This window comes from Siphateles boraxobius, unplaced genomic scaffold, assembly GCF_051911475.1.
Source record: "Siphateles boraxobius isolate OS27281-9 unplaced genomic scaffold, OSU_SipBor_1 2, whole genome shotgun sequence".
Classification (NCBI taxonomy): Eukaryota; Metazoa; Chordata; class Actinopteri; order Cypriniformes; family Leuciscidae; genus Siphateles; species Siphateles boraxobius.
Genome location: NW_027508810.1, coordinates 188,279 through 207,079, shown reverse-complemented (window position 1 = coordinate 207,079; position 18,801 = coordinate 188,279). Strand labels below are relative to the sequence as shown.

Genomic DNA, 18,801 nt, shown 5'->3' with positions numbered 1-18,801 from the left:
GGACTGTGTTCTGTTAATTCTCTGGCATCAATGGTGTGACTGGAAGTAAAATGAAAATACTTACTGGTGCAGTCTTGCAGAAAAAAGTGCACTTGTTTGGATTGTTCTCTTGTTTCTCGTCTTGTGAGTCATTGTGTCGCCGCCGTGAGTTTATGAGAGGTTGTGCTGTATAATCTGATGCATTCAACATCATCTAGATCATGGAGCAATATAACTGTTTGTCTGCTACACTGATTTAAACCATTGGCTATGAATTCAGCCATTCCAAAAATGAAAATATTGATTGACCTTGTTTATTTTCTTAACACCAGCTCTTATTGTGACTATTTCATGTTCACCAAAAGCCACATAACATTTTAGGCATTGTTCTAGTCATCACATCATTCTCAATTCGTGGCAGCATAGTTAGCTAAATCCATAATGCTGATTGATGTTAATGAAATAAACAATGATGGCTGAATAAAGAAGCATTACCATTGGGATACATTGAGATGTTCTTGAGTGAGCTTGAACTTTATCCTTGATGACCTTTAGCTTTACACATTATAAAACAGACACAAAATTAGAGATTGACCGATATTGAGTTTTTATAACTGATTCCAATTATTTACATGTTAACCGATAACCGATATACAGAACCGACATTTATCCGGTTAAAGCTGCAGTTCGTAGTTTTTCCTCTTTGTCGCCATCTCTGTTCGAAATCTGCAATTGTAGTTTTTCGCGGAATTATCAACTTTAGTGGGTTGTGCTTGGGCTTGGCACAGCGTGGATGAATCCAATGTTTCGAGGAGAATGTGCGGCTGTCAGTCGCCGCGCCGGTGTGGATCCTGGCATTCACAATCACAGATTATACTTTTTAGAAGTATGACCAAAATAAGAACTTTCACCGGAAAATATCATCTGAACAAGTAACATCCACTTTTGTTCTGACAAACTAAGGGGAAAAAAGCATTGCAGTAAATTGCGCTGAAGTGTCAACTAGTCTCTCCCTTGTGAAGGCCTCCTTCCCTTTAGCTCTGTACTGATAAAACGTTGTCGGGATAATTCCGATTCACGTGGCAACGCGGAAACGATACAAAAAAATTCTCAGAGCACTGTTTTATGCAAATGAGCAGCCGGATCGCATTTAAGAATTTTCTGTTAGAACGGTGTCGTGTTAGCGGCCCCTAAGTTAATAACTAATGATCGTTGCGACGGAAGTGAATCAATCAAAACTAACTTTAGCTGGACAATAACTTTATTCTAGAGTTGTTGTAAAGCCAAAACAATCTCTGTTACTTTAATTTCCTATTATCACTGTAAAGCTGCTTAGAAACAGTCCATATTGTTAAAAGCGCTATATTAATGAAGGTGACTTGACTTGACTTGACTGGCTGATTATATCAAACGATAGCTTATCATATCACGTTAAACCATGCAAATTATACTTTCTTCTCAAATTGTTAATGTTAACAACATCAGCATTGCGTGACTACATTTAATGCCCTTCTGATATTATCCTTGTTTTCGCATGGGCCCGGTTGCAGTCTCTATTTTTCTTTAGCCACTCAGAATCCGAAGTGTTTTGTATTTTAAAACGGGTGAATCTCCAGTTGTCACTGCTGATTGTCGTTTGATCCTTTCTGGATCCGCCATCAAATTTATATGTTTAATTATAAAAGGTGCTTTGAGAAAAGGCTATAAATCTCCTCATCCAACATCCTCACACTCATAGTCTACTAGCCGAGACTCTTCTTTATGTGTACAGATGTGACGTAATGACGCAAAGACATGCTCGAATTTCCCTCTGAAATCCACCAGTACCACTGGAATTAAAATCATTATTACAAGCTTACCGTTTTGAATCGAGCTAAGCAGAGAGTTTTGAACACTGGCTGGTTATGTACTTGCTCAAAAATGTATTTTGGATAATTTTTAACCCAAAAAAGTTACGGACTGGAGCTTTAATTTAGCACTTTTTTTAATACTGTAATTTCTGTTATTACACTCCTTCCTTGCATAGAAATCACACACTTCTAATAGAGTGTGAAAGAGTGCCAAAAAATAAAGAGCACTGTAACTAAAGTGTATTTTTAAAGGTAAACAAATTGTGAACAAATAAAGCATGTAAAAAATAATTCTGACAAATTTTTTTTTAAAGAAAGCATACAACATTCTAAACCGCCTGAATAAATAAAACATTGCAAACAATCAAGTCCTGCCACTTTTTTCTGTGAATATTAATGTTTCACTTAGAAATATGCCACATTAGGGAAGCAAAATGGGTTTTGTGTTGATTGATTTTAAGTCCAAACTCAAATTTCAAGAGCTCAGCTTAGATCTATCAAAATTCAAATAAACTAAGCAATAATATGCACAATCAACAAATGGTTTCCATTGTGACTAACAGCACATGGAGTTTAAATCACTGTTTGATAGCTAATGCTGTGGATAAACCTCCTGAGAAAGGGTATGAAAATCTCAAGGAATTGTAGTAAAGGTTGTCATACATCATTCATCTCAAACCCGCAGGTTTCCTGTAGTGTCTTCCAACCAATAGTGCCTTTCTCAGCCCATTCAGGAGGTTCAGAGACTCAATAAACGTGCATGGAATGAGGAAACTGTAAATTATTCTCTTTTGAATGCCAGTGATTTGGACAAGATTATGCATGAAAGAAATTGTAAGAACTTTACATGTTTCTTTATACAAGTAAAAATAAAATAAGTGTCCAATAAAACAAGTTCTTGAAAGAAAACAAAACAGATACCATAATCATATACAGTTCCCAAGAAGACTTGAAAGGAGTTTTATCAATGACACAAAACCAAAAGCATGTTTAGGCAGGTCTGCTGAGTGCCGGTGGAATGAGAAAGCATTTCCCTAAAGAAGATATGAGTAAGAAAACACTGTCAGGTAACTGTCATGTTTCCACATACGGGCTAGAAAGATACTTCATGTATGATTCTTGAATTGCATTAATATCCATTGCTGCTCCTCTTCTTTAAATGCCTCAAGCCTGTTTTTGATCCTTCCACTTTTTACGGCCACTAAAAGATAAATACTGTCATAAAGATAAATCGGGTGTTAAATACTTTTAACTATTTGTACATATTTGATCTGCCCTCAGTTCAAATGAGCTCATGAGACAACGTTATATTTTCCAAAAGCATAAAGAGTTATGCACCTGCAAACATAACAATGTTTTAAATCAATGCATCAATAGAAGGATTTACTGTACTGTGTTGGTAGGTTGATTGGTATCAGATGGTAATACTGAACTGAATGCTTAAAATTTAGCCTACCTTCAGGTATTAACTTCAGCATATTTCAAAAACACTATGACTGCCATATTGAAAAAATAGCACCATGTTTGGTACTTATTAACTCACATTCCCACAAGTTAATATGTTGTGGCCTCAACATGCTATGATATTATGTTATGGCCATGACAAAAAATAAATGAACAGTGGAATGTAACGCATAGGAATGAATTTCACTATCACTGAATGATGTTTTAATTTTTTTAACTAGCATTTGTTATTCTAATCAGTGCTGGCAGTAACTGATTACATGTGATCTGGATTCAGATTCCAAAAATTAAGTACTTGTAATTGGATTGTTTTAAAATACTTTTTTTTAAAATACTTTTTTTTTTAAATACTCATAGTCAGACAACAGTTACTTTTTCATTGATTACATGATTATATGTTATTTTCACAATAGCAGTAAATTATTCATAATTTATTGATTCTCCCTACTACTTCCAGGTTTGTGAAATTGCACACACAGACCAGCCACTAGTGTGGTTGTGACTGGTCACTATGAAAAATACAGTATTATAAATGCAATACAATACCCATGTGAACTGTAACATGATAAATTCTGTCAGGAACGTCTCCGGTTACTTAACTGTAACCTTGTTCCCTGAGAAAGCGGAACGAGATGCTGCGCTGCTCAGCGCATTGGGAACATGAGAACGGCGGGGAGCAGAAAGCCTCAAGAGTGACAGGATGTACAGCCGAAAATGGAACCTTAGGCAGCTAATCAGGATGTGGATGCAAAATCACTTTTTTTACCATTCCTGGGGCAAAGTCTAAGCAGGATGGCGAGATAGACAGAGCCTGCATATCCACAATTCTTTTCAATGAAGTTATTGCCATTAGAAAAAAAAAATTTAGAGTCAGAAGTTTATCAGACGCATAGGTTCAAAGGGGGTGTCAACCAGGCCCTCGAGAACTATAGCTAAGTCCCAAGAAGGGATCTTGGTTCTTACTGGAGGCCTCAGTCGCCTGGCTCCCCGAAGGAAGCGAGAGAGCAGAGGGTGTCTGCCAAGTGGCGCCCCGTCAACTAAGGCATGGCAAGCCGAAAGAGTGGCCACGTAAACCTTAAGAGTGGCAGGACATGTGCCTGTTGATAACTTCTCTTGCATGAAGTCCAGCACTGAAGCAATCTGGCAGTTAACTGGATCTACATTGTGTTCAACACACCACCTTTCAAAAACACCCCATTTACCGGCATAACTTTTTCTAGTGGAGGAAGCCCTAGCACTCAGAATGGTCTCAATAGCATCCGGCGAAAGCCCAGTGTCTCTTAATTGGTACCCCTCAGGGGCTAAACGTGAAGATTCCACAGGCGGGGCCTGGGATGGAATATCGTGCCCTCCGCCTGAGACAGACGGTCTCTCCTCTCTGGAGAGTAATTAAATAATTTCCCTGAGTGTAAGAAACTTGCCCTGGGCCCAGAGAAAAATCTGCCTCGCTATTCTGTTCAGGTTGCGTGAGCGCAGACCTCCCTGGTGATTTATATAAGAGACTGCTGCTGTGTTGTCCACCCGCACTAGGACATGACAGCCCCTCAATTGATGGAGAAAATATTTCAGAGCCAGAAATATGGCCATCAACTCGAGGCAATTGATGTGCCAATCGAGCTGATGATCCTCCCATTCCCCTTGAGCTGGACAGCCATCTAACACCGCTCCCCAGCCCATCAGGGAAGCATCTGTCGTTAGCAGTCTGCAACGACACGGCGCCCCTAAAGTGGGACCCAAGGCGAGGAACCGGAGTCTAAGCCACAGAGATAGTGTCGAAGCCCGCGGCGCGTCACTTTTATTTGCCTTTGAGAATTGGCTCTTGGATGAAACCCTCTGGCTTTTAGCCACAATTGAAATGGTCTCATGTGTAACAGCTCCAGAGGAATCACCATGGATGCTGAAGCCATGAGACCCAACATTCTTTGATACTGACGAACAGTGCGAACTTGGCCTACCTTGACTTCGGTCATGGTCTGCCGAATGGTCTCGATTCGAGCGGGAGACATTTCTGCCCGCATCGTAATCGAATCCCAAACGATCCCGAGGTAATTCGTTCTCTGAGCAGGAAATGTTGAATTTCAGCCCTAGAGAAACTAGATGAGCTAACAAGATATCTCTGTGTTGAAGCGCCATCTCTCGTGATTGTGCTAGAATTAACCAATCGTCTATGTAATTCAAAATGCGAATGCCCCAGAGTCGCGTTGGAGCCAGTGCTGCATCCATGCATTTTGTGTATGTGCCGGGTGACAGGGCTAGGCCGAACGGAAGGACCCGAAATTGGTACGCCTCGCCCCCGAAAGCGAACCTCAGGAATTTCCTGTGTTGTGGAAATATTTCTATGTGAAAATATGCGTCCTTCAGAACGATCGTGATGAACCAATCGCGACATTGACTTTGCGACACGACCGTCTTGACGGTTAACATCTTGAACTTGAGCGCTTTGACTGTAAGGTTTAAGCCTCGAAGATCTAAGATTGGACGCAACCCCCCATCCTTTTTGGGAACTAAGAAGTATCTGCTGTAATAACCTGACTCCCTCTCTGGAAGAGGAACATATTCTATGGCTTCTTTGCTCAGAAGAGTTCGCAGCTCTTGCGACAGTACATGCATCAGCTCCGGTTTTACGGAAGTAAAAATCACGCCGTTGAAACGCGGAGGACGACGGATAAATTGGATTCTGTATCCTAAATGTACTGTGCTTAATATCCACGCAGAAATGCCTGGCAGAGGTTTCCACGCTGCCAGACTTTCTGAGAGTGGTATTAATTTTAATACTTCCTCTTGAGGGGATGTTAGATGTTCCACGTCCGGAATGACAGCCAGAAATTTGATTTTTTTTTGGGTTTGACTGTATGTGTGTATATTTCCACAAGTAAAAATGTCTCGGTTACATATGTAGCCCTCGTTCCCTGAAGGATGGAACAGAGACGTAGTCGATTGATTGTGATCACGCTTAGGGAGCCTGTCATCTTCGAGTATTGATAAAATGAGCCAATACTCGGATTCAGTCTCCTCACTCCCCTCTGGAACCTGACGATCAGGTTGTGCTTTCCCACGGATCTCCCATCCACTGCATCGTGATGTGCGGCAATAGAGACTGTGGTAGATCACCTAGAACCTCCGCGTCCCGTCCAGGGACCAGACATGGAGTTTCCAGAGGTCTGGACACGGGTGCCATACGGTGCCCAGTCCCTGAGAGAGAAGGTCCTTCCTCAGAGGAATGGTCCAGGGAGGGGCTGTCGAGAGGAGCACAAGTTCGGGGAACCATGACCGGTTGGGGCAATAAGGGGCAACTAGCAAGACCTGCTCTTCTTCCTCCCTGACTTTGCACAGTGTCTGTGCAAGAAAGCTCACTGGGGAAAACGCATACTTGCAGAGGCTCCGGGCCCATCTGTGTGCCAGCGCATCCGTCAGGGAGTAAAATAACTGGCAATGGGACGAATCTGGAGAAGCAAACATATCTATCTGTGCAGCCCCGATCAGCTGGACCGCCTGGGGATAGAGACGCCACTCTCCCTGGGCCACAGGCTGTCATGAGAGCTCGTTGGCGGCACGATTGAGCAGGCCGGGAATATAAGTGGCACAAAGCGACCTCAGATGCTCTTGACTCAATAGAAGAAGGTGGCGGCCGAGTTGTGACGGGAGCGTAGACTACCTTGATGGTTGATGTACGCAGGCATCTGTGGTGACCATAGCATGCCTGGACACTTGTTCTAGGGGCACTCCGGCCCGGAGAAATGAAGGGTCTGACGACGGGCTGAGGGTTTGGCGGCAGGCCGGGGTGATTGTCACACCCACGCCCACCTCGGGACTCGGCCGAGAAACCAGTGCTGATGCGGTCTCATATGGAGCAAGCTGCGTTACTTCGGCTGCCATATACCCCAGGAGCCTCTGAAAAGATTTCAGTGGAACCACTGTTATGCTCTTGATAGTATTCAGGCAGTACAGCACCAACTGGTCACGTTCCTCTGTGAGGTGTGCCGTCTGTTGGACAGAGTCCTAGCCTGGTTAAAACCAGACCCAGTCGTAACTGAGTTAGGGTCTGAGGAAGGTTCATTGACAGCTCACTTTCAAAGGGGCATCACCAATGGACGTCACTAAAATGCCTCTGGGTGCAATTGGATAGACCTTAAAACCAATCAGATCGATCGTCATCTTGTAAAGCCCGCCTCAACGTTTGTGATTGGTGCCTCGATTTGGAAACATTTGGAATGAGCTTGAATGGGTTCTTCGCCAGACTGCCGGAAGTTCTTCTGGGTTTTCCCAGGCTAACAGAGTCCATCTCCATACCGAGAAAAGAGATCCTCTGCACGGGGGTGAGTTTGCTCTTTTCCCCAGTTGACCCGAAGACCCAACTGGCTAATAAAGTCCCTGTGTTCGCACAACACAACTGCTCTTGAGAGTGAGTTAGTATCAGCCAGTCGTCAAGATAGTTGAGGATACGAACACCAGACGTACCTGGGGTGGGGCAGCGAGGTGGAGGACAGGGACCTGGTTCAGGCCCGGCGGCGGCCTGAAGCGGGGTCTGAGTGTGCGGTACAACACTTACCTGTCTCCATGTGTTGGCAGGGGGTATGGGAGAAGGCGTAATCGGGTCCTCCCGCACCTTGCTGCCGGCTGGTGACACAAGAGGAGGCTGAGGGGTGCAAGGCTTTACAGGGTCGCACACCACCAGTCTGACCCTCTTGGGACCCAGGAACGGAGAAATTTGCTCTTTTGACAATTCGGGTAATGTGGACTCCGGGGAACAAGCAGCGAAACGGTAACCATCTGAAGACCTCATCCCCCCATTCCTGGGTGGCCTGTCCAGGGACACTTATTCTTACGCTTGCTACCTAATTTGGCAGCGCCTGAGACAGGCTGGGCGGCCTGCCTGTGGCTGGCTCCACTCTGAGGCCTGGGTGGAGGCTGCTGCGGAGGCCCAGCGGAAGCGGCAGCAGGGGACGCCCTCGGCTACGAGCAGTTGGAGAAACTGCCACCGGCGGCAGGGTGAAGCCAGCAGTGGGCTGCCGGGGCAGGATGTGCAGGATAGCCTTCGTCTGCGCTTGGGCGGCAGAGAACTGTTGGGCGCAGTTCTCCACCGCGTGGCGGAACAGGCCAACCTGGGAAATTGGGGAGTCCAAGAACCGAACCTTGTCCGCATCTGCCATATCAATCAGGCTGAGCCAACGATGGTGGCCTCCTGGACCTCCCAGGAGCACCTTATTCTATGCACCTAAGTCTAATCTACCCTTGTGCACGTCAATGAGTTCCCTGACCGGATAGACCTGTTGCAACGCCATGGCATGCAAAGAGGAAGCGGCTTGCCCACAGGCTTTGTAAGCTGTGCCTGTAAGAACGAACGGTCACAGTTATAAACAGGAAAATTATGCACTGTTGTTCAGCTGAAGTAGTGGTGATTAAGTTCTGTTGTAAGGATCATCAGTTATTACATTAGTTCATTTAATCTATAAAGCTGATTTCAGGGTTCCCATTTCCCATTTCAGGGTTGAAATCCTTGAAAGTTTGTGAATCTGAAATATTTTTTTTCTTGAAAGTGCTTGAATTTATTTTGTGCAATACGTTTTCAGGAAAAATGCCATTTTATTCCCTCTGGTCCGCTAATGTGTTATTTCGTCAAAACTTCTTGGCTTGTTCATAATAGCTTGCTTGATTTACCTTAGTTACGCGCATTTACGCATTACGTTAAGTGTCCACAAATCCACATCTCGAGTTTACAAGAAGAGATCACTTAAAAAATTTCACTGTTTAAATCCTTTTTGATCTCTGCCGATCAGCATAGTAACGATAACTGTAATTTTAAAGATGTACTTTATTACTGAAATGCTGGAAAGTAGTTACAAGAAATATATTTAATCACCCCCTCCACCTCAGTGAACAAAAAGGAGAAAGAGAAAAAACCATGTAAACATTTGACACGGGCCATTATTGTGACAGCAATATATGTTCTAGTTTTAAATTATGTAGGCTATTATGCACAACATAAAAAATACAAACCATGCATCTTTATTTTAACCATAAGAGGCTGCATTCACTTTTTTTTAATTACATCCTTTTGAAAAATGCAAGATAAGAACCATTTCGAATATGGCATACACACGTCTAGCTTCCTATTTTTAAAAATGAGAATTAAAAGATACATTTTTTTATTAAATAAAATAAAAATGTATTCATATTATTCCAAGCATATGACATTTTATTTACAGCAGACACTCATGTGACTGACCACGTTAGCAGCGTGTTCGTTTGTTCGTGGACTTACAAAACTCGCTCTGCCACCGTCTCTAAATTGCCGTCCTAATATATGAGTTTTATCACTGAGGTGCCATGCATGATGCAAATTTATTTTTACAGACGTCCACAACACATGAGAAACAATGAATGTCCGAATAGGACTTGTACATTGTTTTCAATAAACATAAAACATTTGTGATAATCTGTTGCCCAAATATTTTATGTAATGTTGAATTGGTTCACTTGTTAAGATAATGTAAACCCATTGTCATGATTCTGCCATCATGTCTTTGATTTTCCCTGGTCTTGTGGCAGGATCATGACAGACCCGTGTTTTGTGTGCAAGCACATGGCCTTTTGTATGGGCCATGTGCTTGTGTTGTCTCGCTACGTAACCCCGCCCCCTTGTTATCCTCGTCTTGTCATTACTGTCTAGTCAGTTTCACCTGTCCTCGTCATTAGAGTTCCCCTATTTAATCCCCTTGTGTTTGTTCATTGTTAAACCTGCTGTGGTGTTATGCTCTGTGAAGTCCTGCCTGCGATTGCTCTAGTTTTGTGTTGAGTCATTAATTAATGTTACCTGTGAGTATCGTGTCTTAGTTACGTGTCCTGTGAAGATCCTGTTCGTTTGTTTGCTGTTAGTTAGTTATCTTCTGCCTTGTCTTGTTTAACCCCATCGTGGGCATTATTTTCCCGTTTTGTTGTCAATAAATTGTGTGTTTAGTGTACTCTGTCTGCGCCTGGGTTCTCCTTTTCCACCATCATAACACCCATGAGGCAAGAAAAACTTGAAAGCTTATTCATATAACTTAAAGGTGCATTGTGTAATATTTAGGAGGATCTGTTGACAGAAATGCAATATCATATACATAACTATATTTTCAGAGCTGTATAAAGACCTTAAATAATGAACTGTTATGTTTTTATTACCATAGACTGAGCCGTTTCTATCTACATCGCGGGTCCCCTTACATTGAAATACCCATTTTGTGCCACCATGTTTCTACAGGAGCCCTAAACAGACAAACGCGTTTCATCACTATGTTCTTCGTGCAAAGAAGCTAGCTAAAGTCCGCAAATAAAACACTGACAAAATGATGAACAGGTAACAATAATTTTCGCAATAACATTTACTTTTACTGAATAATTAATCTCTTCATTTATCTTTGTCTCAGATGACCATAACTAAGCTCTTTTCATTAAAATCCATGCAAAAGTTAATATACCTAATATTCTTCAGTTTTATACAAAACAGAAAATTAGGAGAAATAGAATATCAGATATGTCATATGGCCAAAAAAATCTTTTTTGCATAGTAGTTTGACACTAACTGTAACAATGTATCTTAGAATGTACCACGATGTAACCTTGCTCTCACTTTAAATGTGTCCCTACATTAAGTCCTTGAATTTGAGGGTATTGGACCTGTAAAGTCCTAGAAAGATCCTTGAATTTGAAGTTAACCAAGTTGTGGGAACCCTGAGATCTGCAACAAAAAAAAGACGTCATTGTCCAGCTCAGTTCAGTTCTCATACAGCAACGTCAGTACAGTCGGTACATTCCACACATACTCATACATTGATACTATATAAAAAAGACACTTTTTCAACAGTAAGTTCTTCATCAGTGTTGTTCCTACTCTCAGAGGCGTCATGCCCATTCAAACCCAGGGTTCAGCATTTTGAAACAAACTTTCAAAACACAAAATTAAATATTTTTTTATTTTCTATGATTATTGTACAGTAGTTATACAATTAATAATAGTGCCTCACAGCCGTTGACTTTTGGTTAATTTTGGTGTTCTGAAGCTAAAGTTTTGTAGCTAAAGGAGTGATTCATCCAGAGTTTTGAGTGAGGGTGGTTTGGGGGAATCTGCTAAAAAAAAACAAATCTGAATTTGTCAACATACCTCACCCAAAGCAGTATTTAGTATTTAATGAGGCTAGCCTTACATATCAGTTGAAATAACAGCCTTTTGTGATAATGACTGAGAGATCTAGGGAATCTGTTACAGATGCGGTGCATTTCTCTAAAGGACTACAGAGAAATAATGCATGTTCTTGCTTCGGTTCATAATTCAAAAGTAGACTATATAAGTCAGTCTGAAGACATGACTGTATTTATTAAAATGTTATTAAAAAAATCAACTGTTTTCCACATGAAATGCAGGTTGATCACCGGCAGTTGAGTTCACTTGCAATTTTGCTTGATTCATTATAAAAATGTATATAATATTAGGCTTTTACCCCGGCCCTCATACATACTTTATAATAACACCACTAAACTATAATGGTAATGTAAGAATCTGCCCAGGTTTTATTAGTACTAGAGAGTGACGTGTCTGTACGTAACATGTACAGTTAATACAGGTAATACTGCAGATTCGTCACATATTACAGTGTTCATGTTGTTTTGCCGTTCAAGAGTTGAAAGGGCAGAAACGAATCAGTTCACGTGCCGCTTCATATTTATGAGCCATTCCAACATTACATTGAGTATCAGGATTCATAGTGTAGGAAGAAGAGCCAGAACTGTTACTTGTGCCCCTAAAAACACTAGTTGAATGACGTTCCTATATCTACTCTGGAAGAACATGATTTTGAACACAGCTATGAAGCGTTTACTAAAGAACTGATGAGTTGCATCAGTGAGTTTTATTAGGAAGAGTTCACAAATATTGGTGTGTTTCCAGGAACAGGGTTGGGAAACACTGTTACAGCATCTTCTCCTACACTACATGAGCCTGTCCAGCAGAGGGAGTAACACACACTCACACACACACACACACACACACACACACACACACACACACACACACACACACACACACACACACAGTTTAGCTCCTCATGCTAATCAAACACACGTCACCTAGATGTTCAGGGTTACTCGTAAACTACAGGAATGTGTGTGTGAGCTGAACTCTGCAGAAAGTTAGTTCTTCAGGAGTTGAACAACCCTGGTTAATAATTAGACTGTGTGTTGAATCATGGGTTTGACAACAACACTGTTAATACTTAAATGTCCTCATATCAAGTTCCTAATCAATGTACATTTGACTCAGGGCTAGAGTATATTTCAGAGAAAATCCTACAGTTGACTCTTGATATGAGAAGCGTATCATTATAACCAGGGAAGTGTTTTTTTGGTAACACTTTACAGTACGGGTGCACTAATAAGCATTTATTCATGTTTAACTAATGCACAGATAATCGTGAGTTAATGTATGATTCATGAAGAACTAAACCATTAATTAATTATTACTGCATCAGCAACTAATAAAGAGTCTATATGATTAATAGATTAAGTAATGCATGAATTGCTATTAATTCAATGTGTTATTGTGTATTAATTCCTTAATAACATATTTTATTAACTAATAGTGTAAATTAATGTGTTAATTACCACAATTAGTCAAAGCTATGCACTTCAACTTCCAGTTGTCTGCTTTAATTAATCATTAGCTAATGATTTGCAAAGGTATCATTATGTTATGACTTTACTAGTTGAGGCACGTGACTATTAACTAATTGTTAAGTAATATGTAATTATGGTTATTTGTTACCGTAATATTTTATGGAAATGTGTTTTTGGAAAGTGTTTAATAAACAGCTTTTATAAACTCTAGTGATGGGCATTAATGATAAATTAATCATTAGCTAATGGTTTGCAAATATATAATTATGTTGTGACTTTACTTGTTGAGGCACATCATTATTAACTAGTAATTTAGTAATTGTAGTAATTTACACATGAATTTGCACTAACAATTAAGTAATTAATCATGTATGAATGCATATTAGTGTACCTGTATTATCTGGAAGTTGAAATACAAGGCTTTGGCTCATTCTGGTAATTAACATATTAATTAACAATATTAGTTAAAAAATTAGTTATTAGGGAATTAATCCACAATTACATATTTAATTAATAACAATTCATGTATAAACTAATACATTAACCATACAGACTCTTAATTAGTTCCTAATGTGGTAATCATTAATGAATAGCTTAGATAATTATTAGTTACACATTAATTCAGTATTATCTGTGCATTAGTTAAGCATGAAGCATGCACCCGTATTGTAAAGTGTTACCGTTTTTTTTTTCACCAAATCCCAGCAAGCACTGCTGAGAACAGGTCCTGTTACATCATCAATGGTAATTTTGTCCTATTTATGGTATTATGACTTACTGTATATTTGTCACAGTAGTTGTACTTAAAATTCATTGAATTTCATCATTTTGCATCTTGTGAGGTGCTTTATATATATATATATATATATATATATACAAGTATAAAAATATAAACATTTTCAAACTGTTTTCAATAATGATTGGTTAAAGTAAAGTAACTCACTCTTACACATAATTTATCCAATTGACTCTAAGGCTTTTTTCCTGTTTTCTGCTTCTGTGTATTAAAGCCTAGCCTTAACAAAGACTGAATCATTTAATAGTTAAATGGCTCTGGGATAAAAAATAAATTGGCCGTTTAAATGAGTTTCAATGGGGACATTTTTGTTCTTAAGGTACAAACTTGAGTAACTATTTTGTGTACCCAGTGATTTATGAAAGGAAATGAGGGTGAAATAAGAAAATTACAGTAAAAATACGCAAAATTGAAGCAGTTGGCATTAAATACTTTTTTCCTGTGTTAATGCCAACTGCATCAATTTTGGCACAAGTGTGTATTTTTATTGGAAATTTGCTTACTTCCTTTCTGCATTTCCTTTCATAAATCACTAAGTCTTGGAATAACCACAGCAAAGAAAAAAGGAAAAATAGAGCCATCTTAACCCTTGTGTTTCCTTAAGGACTTATTTGTCTCTAATTCTTTTTTTTTCTTTTTTCTTTTTTGATAATGTTTCCTTTCTTAAAAAAAACCCTAAAAGAGATAAACATGTCCTCAAGGAAACACAAGGGTTCAGTTGGCTCTAAATTTTACATTTAAGTGTGATTGATCAATGAGAACCTTTGATTACGGTGTTATTATTGATGCGTAATTTGCTAAATTAATCTAGAAGCAGATTTAACTGTGATTTTCTGCTGTAATATTTTCTGCTGAGGTATTTGCTGTTAAAATAAAACACACACCAGACAATAGACTTAAAGAAATCCTTTCCCTTCCTTTGGTTTGATGCTGTGGTTATTCCAAGACTCCAATATGTATTGTCTCCAACCTCCACATCCCAGCAGTGTGTTCCTGAGTTAAAGCCCTCAGATCCCAGGACACATGGATACCTGTCAATCCTCTCTGGATTATCAGGAAGTGTTTTATCTTCATCACTGAACGACACACTGGTCAGATCAGCAGAGAGTGTGAGACGAGGATCTGCTGTGTTTGGATCCAGAGTCAACGGAGCTGCAAAGACAATAACATCAGATTACAGGATGAGATATGATGTATTAGAAATGTAAATGTAAAACACATAAAGACTTTGTCTTGAATTCAATGTTAATATTATTGTATAAATAATATGAATATTATTTAATAGTATACAATAAACACTATTTTATCCTAATTCATAAACACAGATAATGAGGAATAGACTTTTCATTACGAGTTCGCTGTATGATCTGATGATTTGCTGATTATTTACACTTTAGAAATTCAAGTGATTATTAAATATATTTCTATCAAATGTTGATGTTGTGTGTGTTTATATCTGAACTATCTTCTGCACTGCGTCAGATCTGCGAGACTCACTGTGTTGGACAATTTCCAGCATCTTCTTCCAGACTCTGAACGGCAGGTTACCCAGATAACGCGACACATGAATCAAAGCTCCAGAACTCATCCGTGGATCCGGCTGTGAGATCTGGACTCTGAGGAACATTCAGGAGTCAGAACTGCAGTGAATTTGAGTTCAGATCCACTGAGAGAAGAGATACGAGCAGCTCACTTACCTTTCCATCGTGACTTTATAGTTCTGGAAAATATAGAGTTTAAAAACATTTTAATATCTTATCAAACACTCTCACTGTCAATGAGTCTCTCTATACAAGTTGTTTTATGCACAAAGAATGAAGCCAGATTGATTTGTCACCTTTAGAAACGAGACGTCATTGTCTTTCATCATCTCCTCCATGTCTCTGATTGTGTGTGAAAGAGCTGAGATGTGTGTGTTCATCTCCTCCAGCTTCTCCTTCATCCTCTGCTTCTTCTGCTCCTCTTCCTCCCTCAGTGCAGTGATTGTAGTTTCTTCTTCGTCTCTGAGAAACTGATGAAGCTTCTCAAACTAGTAGCTTTAAAGTAGTTTAAAGAGTAATTTAAAGTTAGTAAGGTGTTTCTAGAGGGTTGCTAAGGTGTTCTGGGTTGTTGCTAGGTGGTTGCTAGGGTATTCTGGCTGGTTGCTATGGTGTTGCTATGCGGCTTCTAGGGTGTTCTGGGTGGTTCCTTTGGTGTTGCTAGGCGATTGCTAGGGTATTCTGGGTGGTTGCTATGTGGTTGCCAGGGTGTTCTGGGTGGTTGCTAGGCGGTTCCTAAGGTATTTTGAGTGGTTGCTAGGGTGTTGCTAGGCGGTTTCTGGGGTGCTCTGGGTGGTTGATATAGTGTTGCTATGGTGTTCTGGGCAGTTGCTATGGTGTTCTGGGTGGTTGATAGGTGGTTGCTAGGGTGTTCTGGGTGGTTGCTATGGTGTTGCTAGGTGGTTTCTAGGGTATTCTGGGTGGTTGCTATGGTGTTGCTAGGCGGTTTCTAGGGTGTTCTAGGTGGTTGATATAGTGTTGCTAGGAGGTTGCAAGGGTATTTTGGGTGGTAACCAGGACATTTCTAGGCAGTTGCTAGAGTGTTCAGGGTGTTGCTAGGCGGTTTCTAGGGTATTCTGTGTGGTTGCTATGGTGTCGCTAGGCGGTTTCTAGGGTGTTCTAGGTGGTTGATATAGTGTTGCTAGGTGGTTGCTAGGGTATTTTGGGTGGTTGCCAGGACATTTCTAGGCAGTTGCTAGGGTGTTCAGGGTGGTTGCTAAGGTATTCTGGGTGGTTGCTATGGTGTTACTGGCTGGTTGGTAGTTGTCACAGATGGTTACTATGGAGTTGTTATAGAGTTCTTAGCATGTTCTTGGCATCATTTTGAACTTAACTAATCGCTATTAGCATGTAGCTATTCACTGCTAGCATGTGTAGCATATTGGAAATGCTGTTTGCTAGCATGAGTCAAAAGAGCCAACCCTCACCTTATTTTTGAACGTGAAAGTAAATATGGGTCCAGCTTCTGTTTTTTGTGCAGCACTTTCGTTTCCTCGCTTCCCTGGGCTAACTAACTTTAGCTGAACTGAATTGGTGAACTATGTCGTGGGAACATTTCCAAAAATCGCTAAACAATCGAAATGGTAGGTCAGTGCCACACCCTCAAACTATTTTACTCAGTTTTACAACAGTTTTACTCAGTTTTACACATGAAGGTGATGTTTTACCATTTTAATAGCAATAGTGAATATAATTAACATGTATAATAAATTAAATGGCCTACAAATAATGCAATAAGTGAAATGTTTACATTTAGTGGTTTTACAATTTTAAAAGTGAATAATTGTAATTACATTCAATGTAAACAAATGACATGAGTTAATAAATTCCATTAGTGAAATATTGTATCTTCTTGCCAGTTTATGTACATAAAATACACTTTTTAGTTATTTACATGTGGTTAGGACAACATCCACTCAATCAAAATATGACTAAATACAACAAATTACATTAGCAATTAAAATTAAAATTAAAACAGATTAATACATTTAATAATACACATTTTAATTGGCCACAAGTTAAATATCATGTTTTTGTATCCATAAACATTTAAATAGTCTACAAATAAGTTGATATTATACAACACTTCAAAAGTTATTACAAAATTGAAAACATCAAGGTGTCAAACACAAGAACTATTTAGTATAAAACCTGAGATCCAAAACACATTCTTGTGCATTATAATTCCAATGGTTTACAGTTTAGTGTAAAATAACTAATCAGCAGTGCAGAATAGAGATACATAAAAAATAAAATGTTAAAGACTAATCATATGTGCAAATGATAGTACAATCAAGAAACTGCAGGCTGTCAAACAATTATTTACAAATATTAAGCTACAGTGGAAATCAGGATCTTTTTGACATGTAAACTTCATGCTCAATCAGGATCCTTGTGGAGGATTTCCCCTGCGTGTTTACAAGGGCTTCACAGATTCTGGGGATTTTGTCCATTTTGTGTGCCAAGTTGATGGGTACAGTCTGGGAGAATATGTTGAACACTTTGAGCCTCCTGATAACTCTTTCCACATGTATGTGCACATTTTCAATCCTCCTTGTGGCAGTTACACCTTATCAGACAACTGCCCTCCTTTATGAGTGAACAATGGTAGAACAAGATTAACCCTTCTCTCAAACAGCAGATCTCTGATGGTAAAGCCTCTGTCTGCCATCACTTCATCGCCGGGATGAAGATACTCCAGGAAGCCAGACTCCTGAGTGATGAACTTGTCGCTACACCTGTCTCCATAAGCAGGATAAATTAACATAGCAAGCCCACATGGGGCAATAGCAGCTAAATACTTTATAGTATTGCTGGAATAATAATGGCTGTATGACTGGTCTCTGGAGTCGAGATTGTGTGATCTCTGCAGTGTGGTCTCAGTGCAGGTGATGATGCAGGTGGTGTTGGGGAACTTCTCCCTGAAGCACTGAGGCATTGTGCTCCGTATTGTCTCCCGTGGATAGACAAGGAATGTAGATTCTCATGTGCTCCTCCATTGTGTCTATCCAGTAGGAGAGGACCCTGCTCCTCCTCATCACAGTGGCTGTCATCTGCCAAACACAAGACCACATAAGCCCAGAACCAGTTAAGCAAACAGGATCCAGGTTGTTCTTCAATAATAGGGCTGAGATCCAGAATGAATGTTTCCTCTGCATTAGGAGGAACTGGCTCACTTTCCTCTACAATCGTAGGCTCAACATCCCATACAACACCTTGAATCCCGTGCAGAGCTTTAGAGTTCTCACCTCCAACAAAGTCCAGAACCACATCTGTGTATTCACCTTTCTTAAAGGGGTTGTTGCCTGTTTTGGGTGTTTTTTGCATCAGCAAGGTCCTTGTTGCTCTTGCCCTCAGATACTTCCATCTAAATTTCACTTGCTCCAAGGTCCTCTTCTGGCTAGACCCCATTGCATTCACATTCTGGGTGATTTCAACCCGAATGTCTTTCTTCCTTTTGTTAGTCACCATTTCACCCGCAACAGAGCTTCCTACTATTGAGGCATAATGGCACTTAACACCC

At 40.1% G+C, this 18,801-nt stretch overlaps 1 protein-coding gene across 1 annotated transcript; it reads right to left on the bottom strand.

The window, feature by feature from the left end:
* Positions 1 to 14,542: 14,542 nt before the first annotated feature.
* On the bottom strand, positions 14,543 to 18,045 carry LOC143744166 (E3 ubiquitin-protein ligase TRIM35-like). The gene is made up of 5 exons (XM_077235582.1): positions 17,902 to 18,045; positions 15,578 to 15,769; positions 15,438 to 15,460; positions 15,238 to 15,356; positions 14,543 to 14,892 (listed from the first exon to the last, which is right to left on the bottom strand). The coding sequence occupies exons 1-5, from the start codon at positions 18,043 to 18,045 to the stop codon at positions 14,543 to 14,545; spliced, it is 828 nt and encodes a 275-aa protein (XP_077091697.1).
* Between the last annotated feature and the right edge of the window lie 756 nt (positions 18,046 to 18,801).

What these genes read in the sequence shown, in the direction of transcription:
- LOC143744166 (XM_077235582.1), bottom strand. Translation starts at nt 18,045, where the DNA reads ATGTTAATTTATCCTGCTTATGGAGACAGGTGTAGCGACAAGTTCATC. An exon ending in ATCTGCTGTTTGAGAGAAGG is followed by an intron (nt 15,770 to 17,901) that starts GTTAATCTTGTT and finishes TAAAGCTACTAG; the next exon opens with TTTGAGAAGCTTCATCAGTT. An exon ending in GCTGGAAATTGTCCAACACA is followed by an intron (nt 14,893 to 15,237) that starts GTGAGTCTCGCA and finishes TTGTCTTTGCAG; the next exon opens with CTCCGTTGACTCTGGATCCA.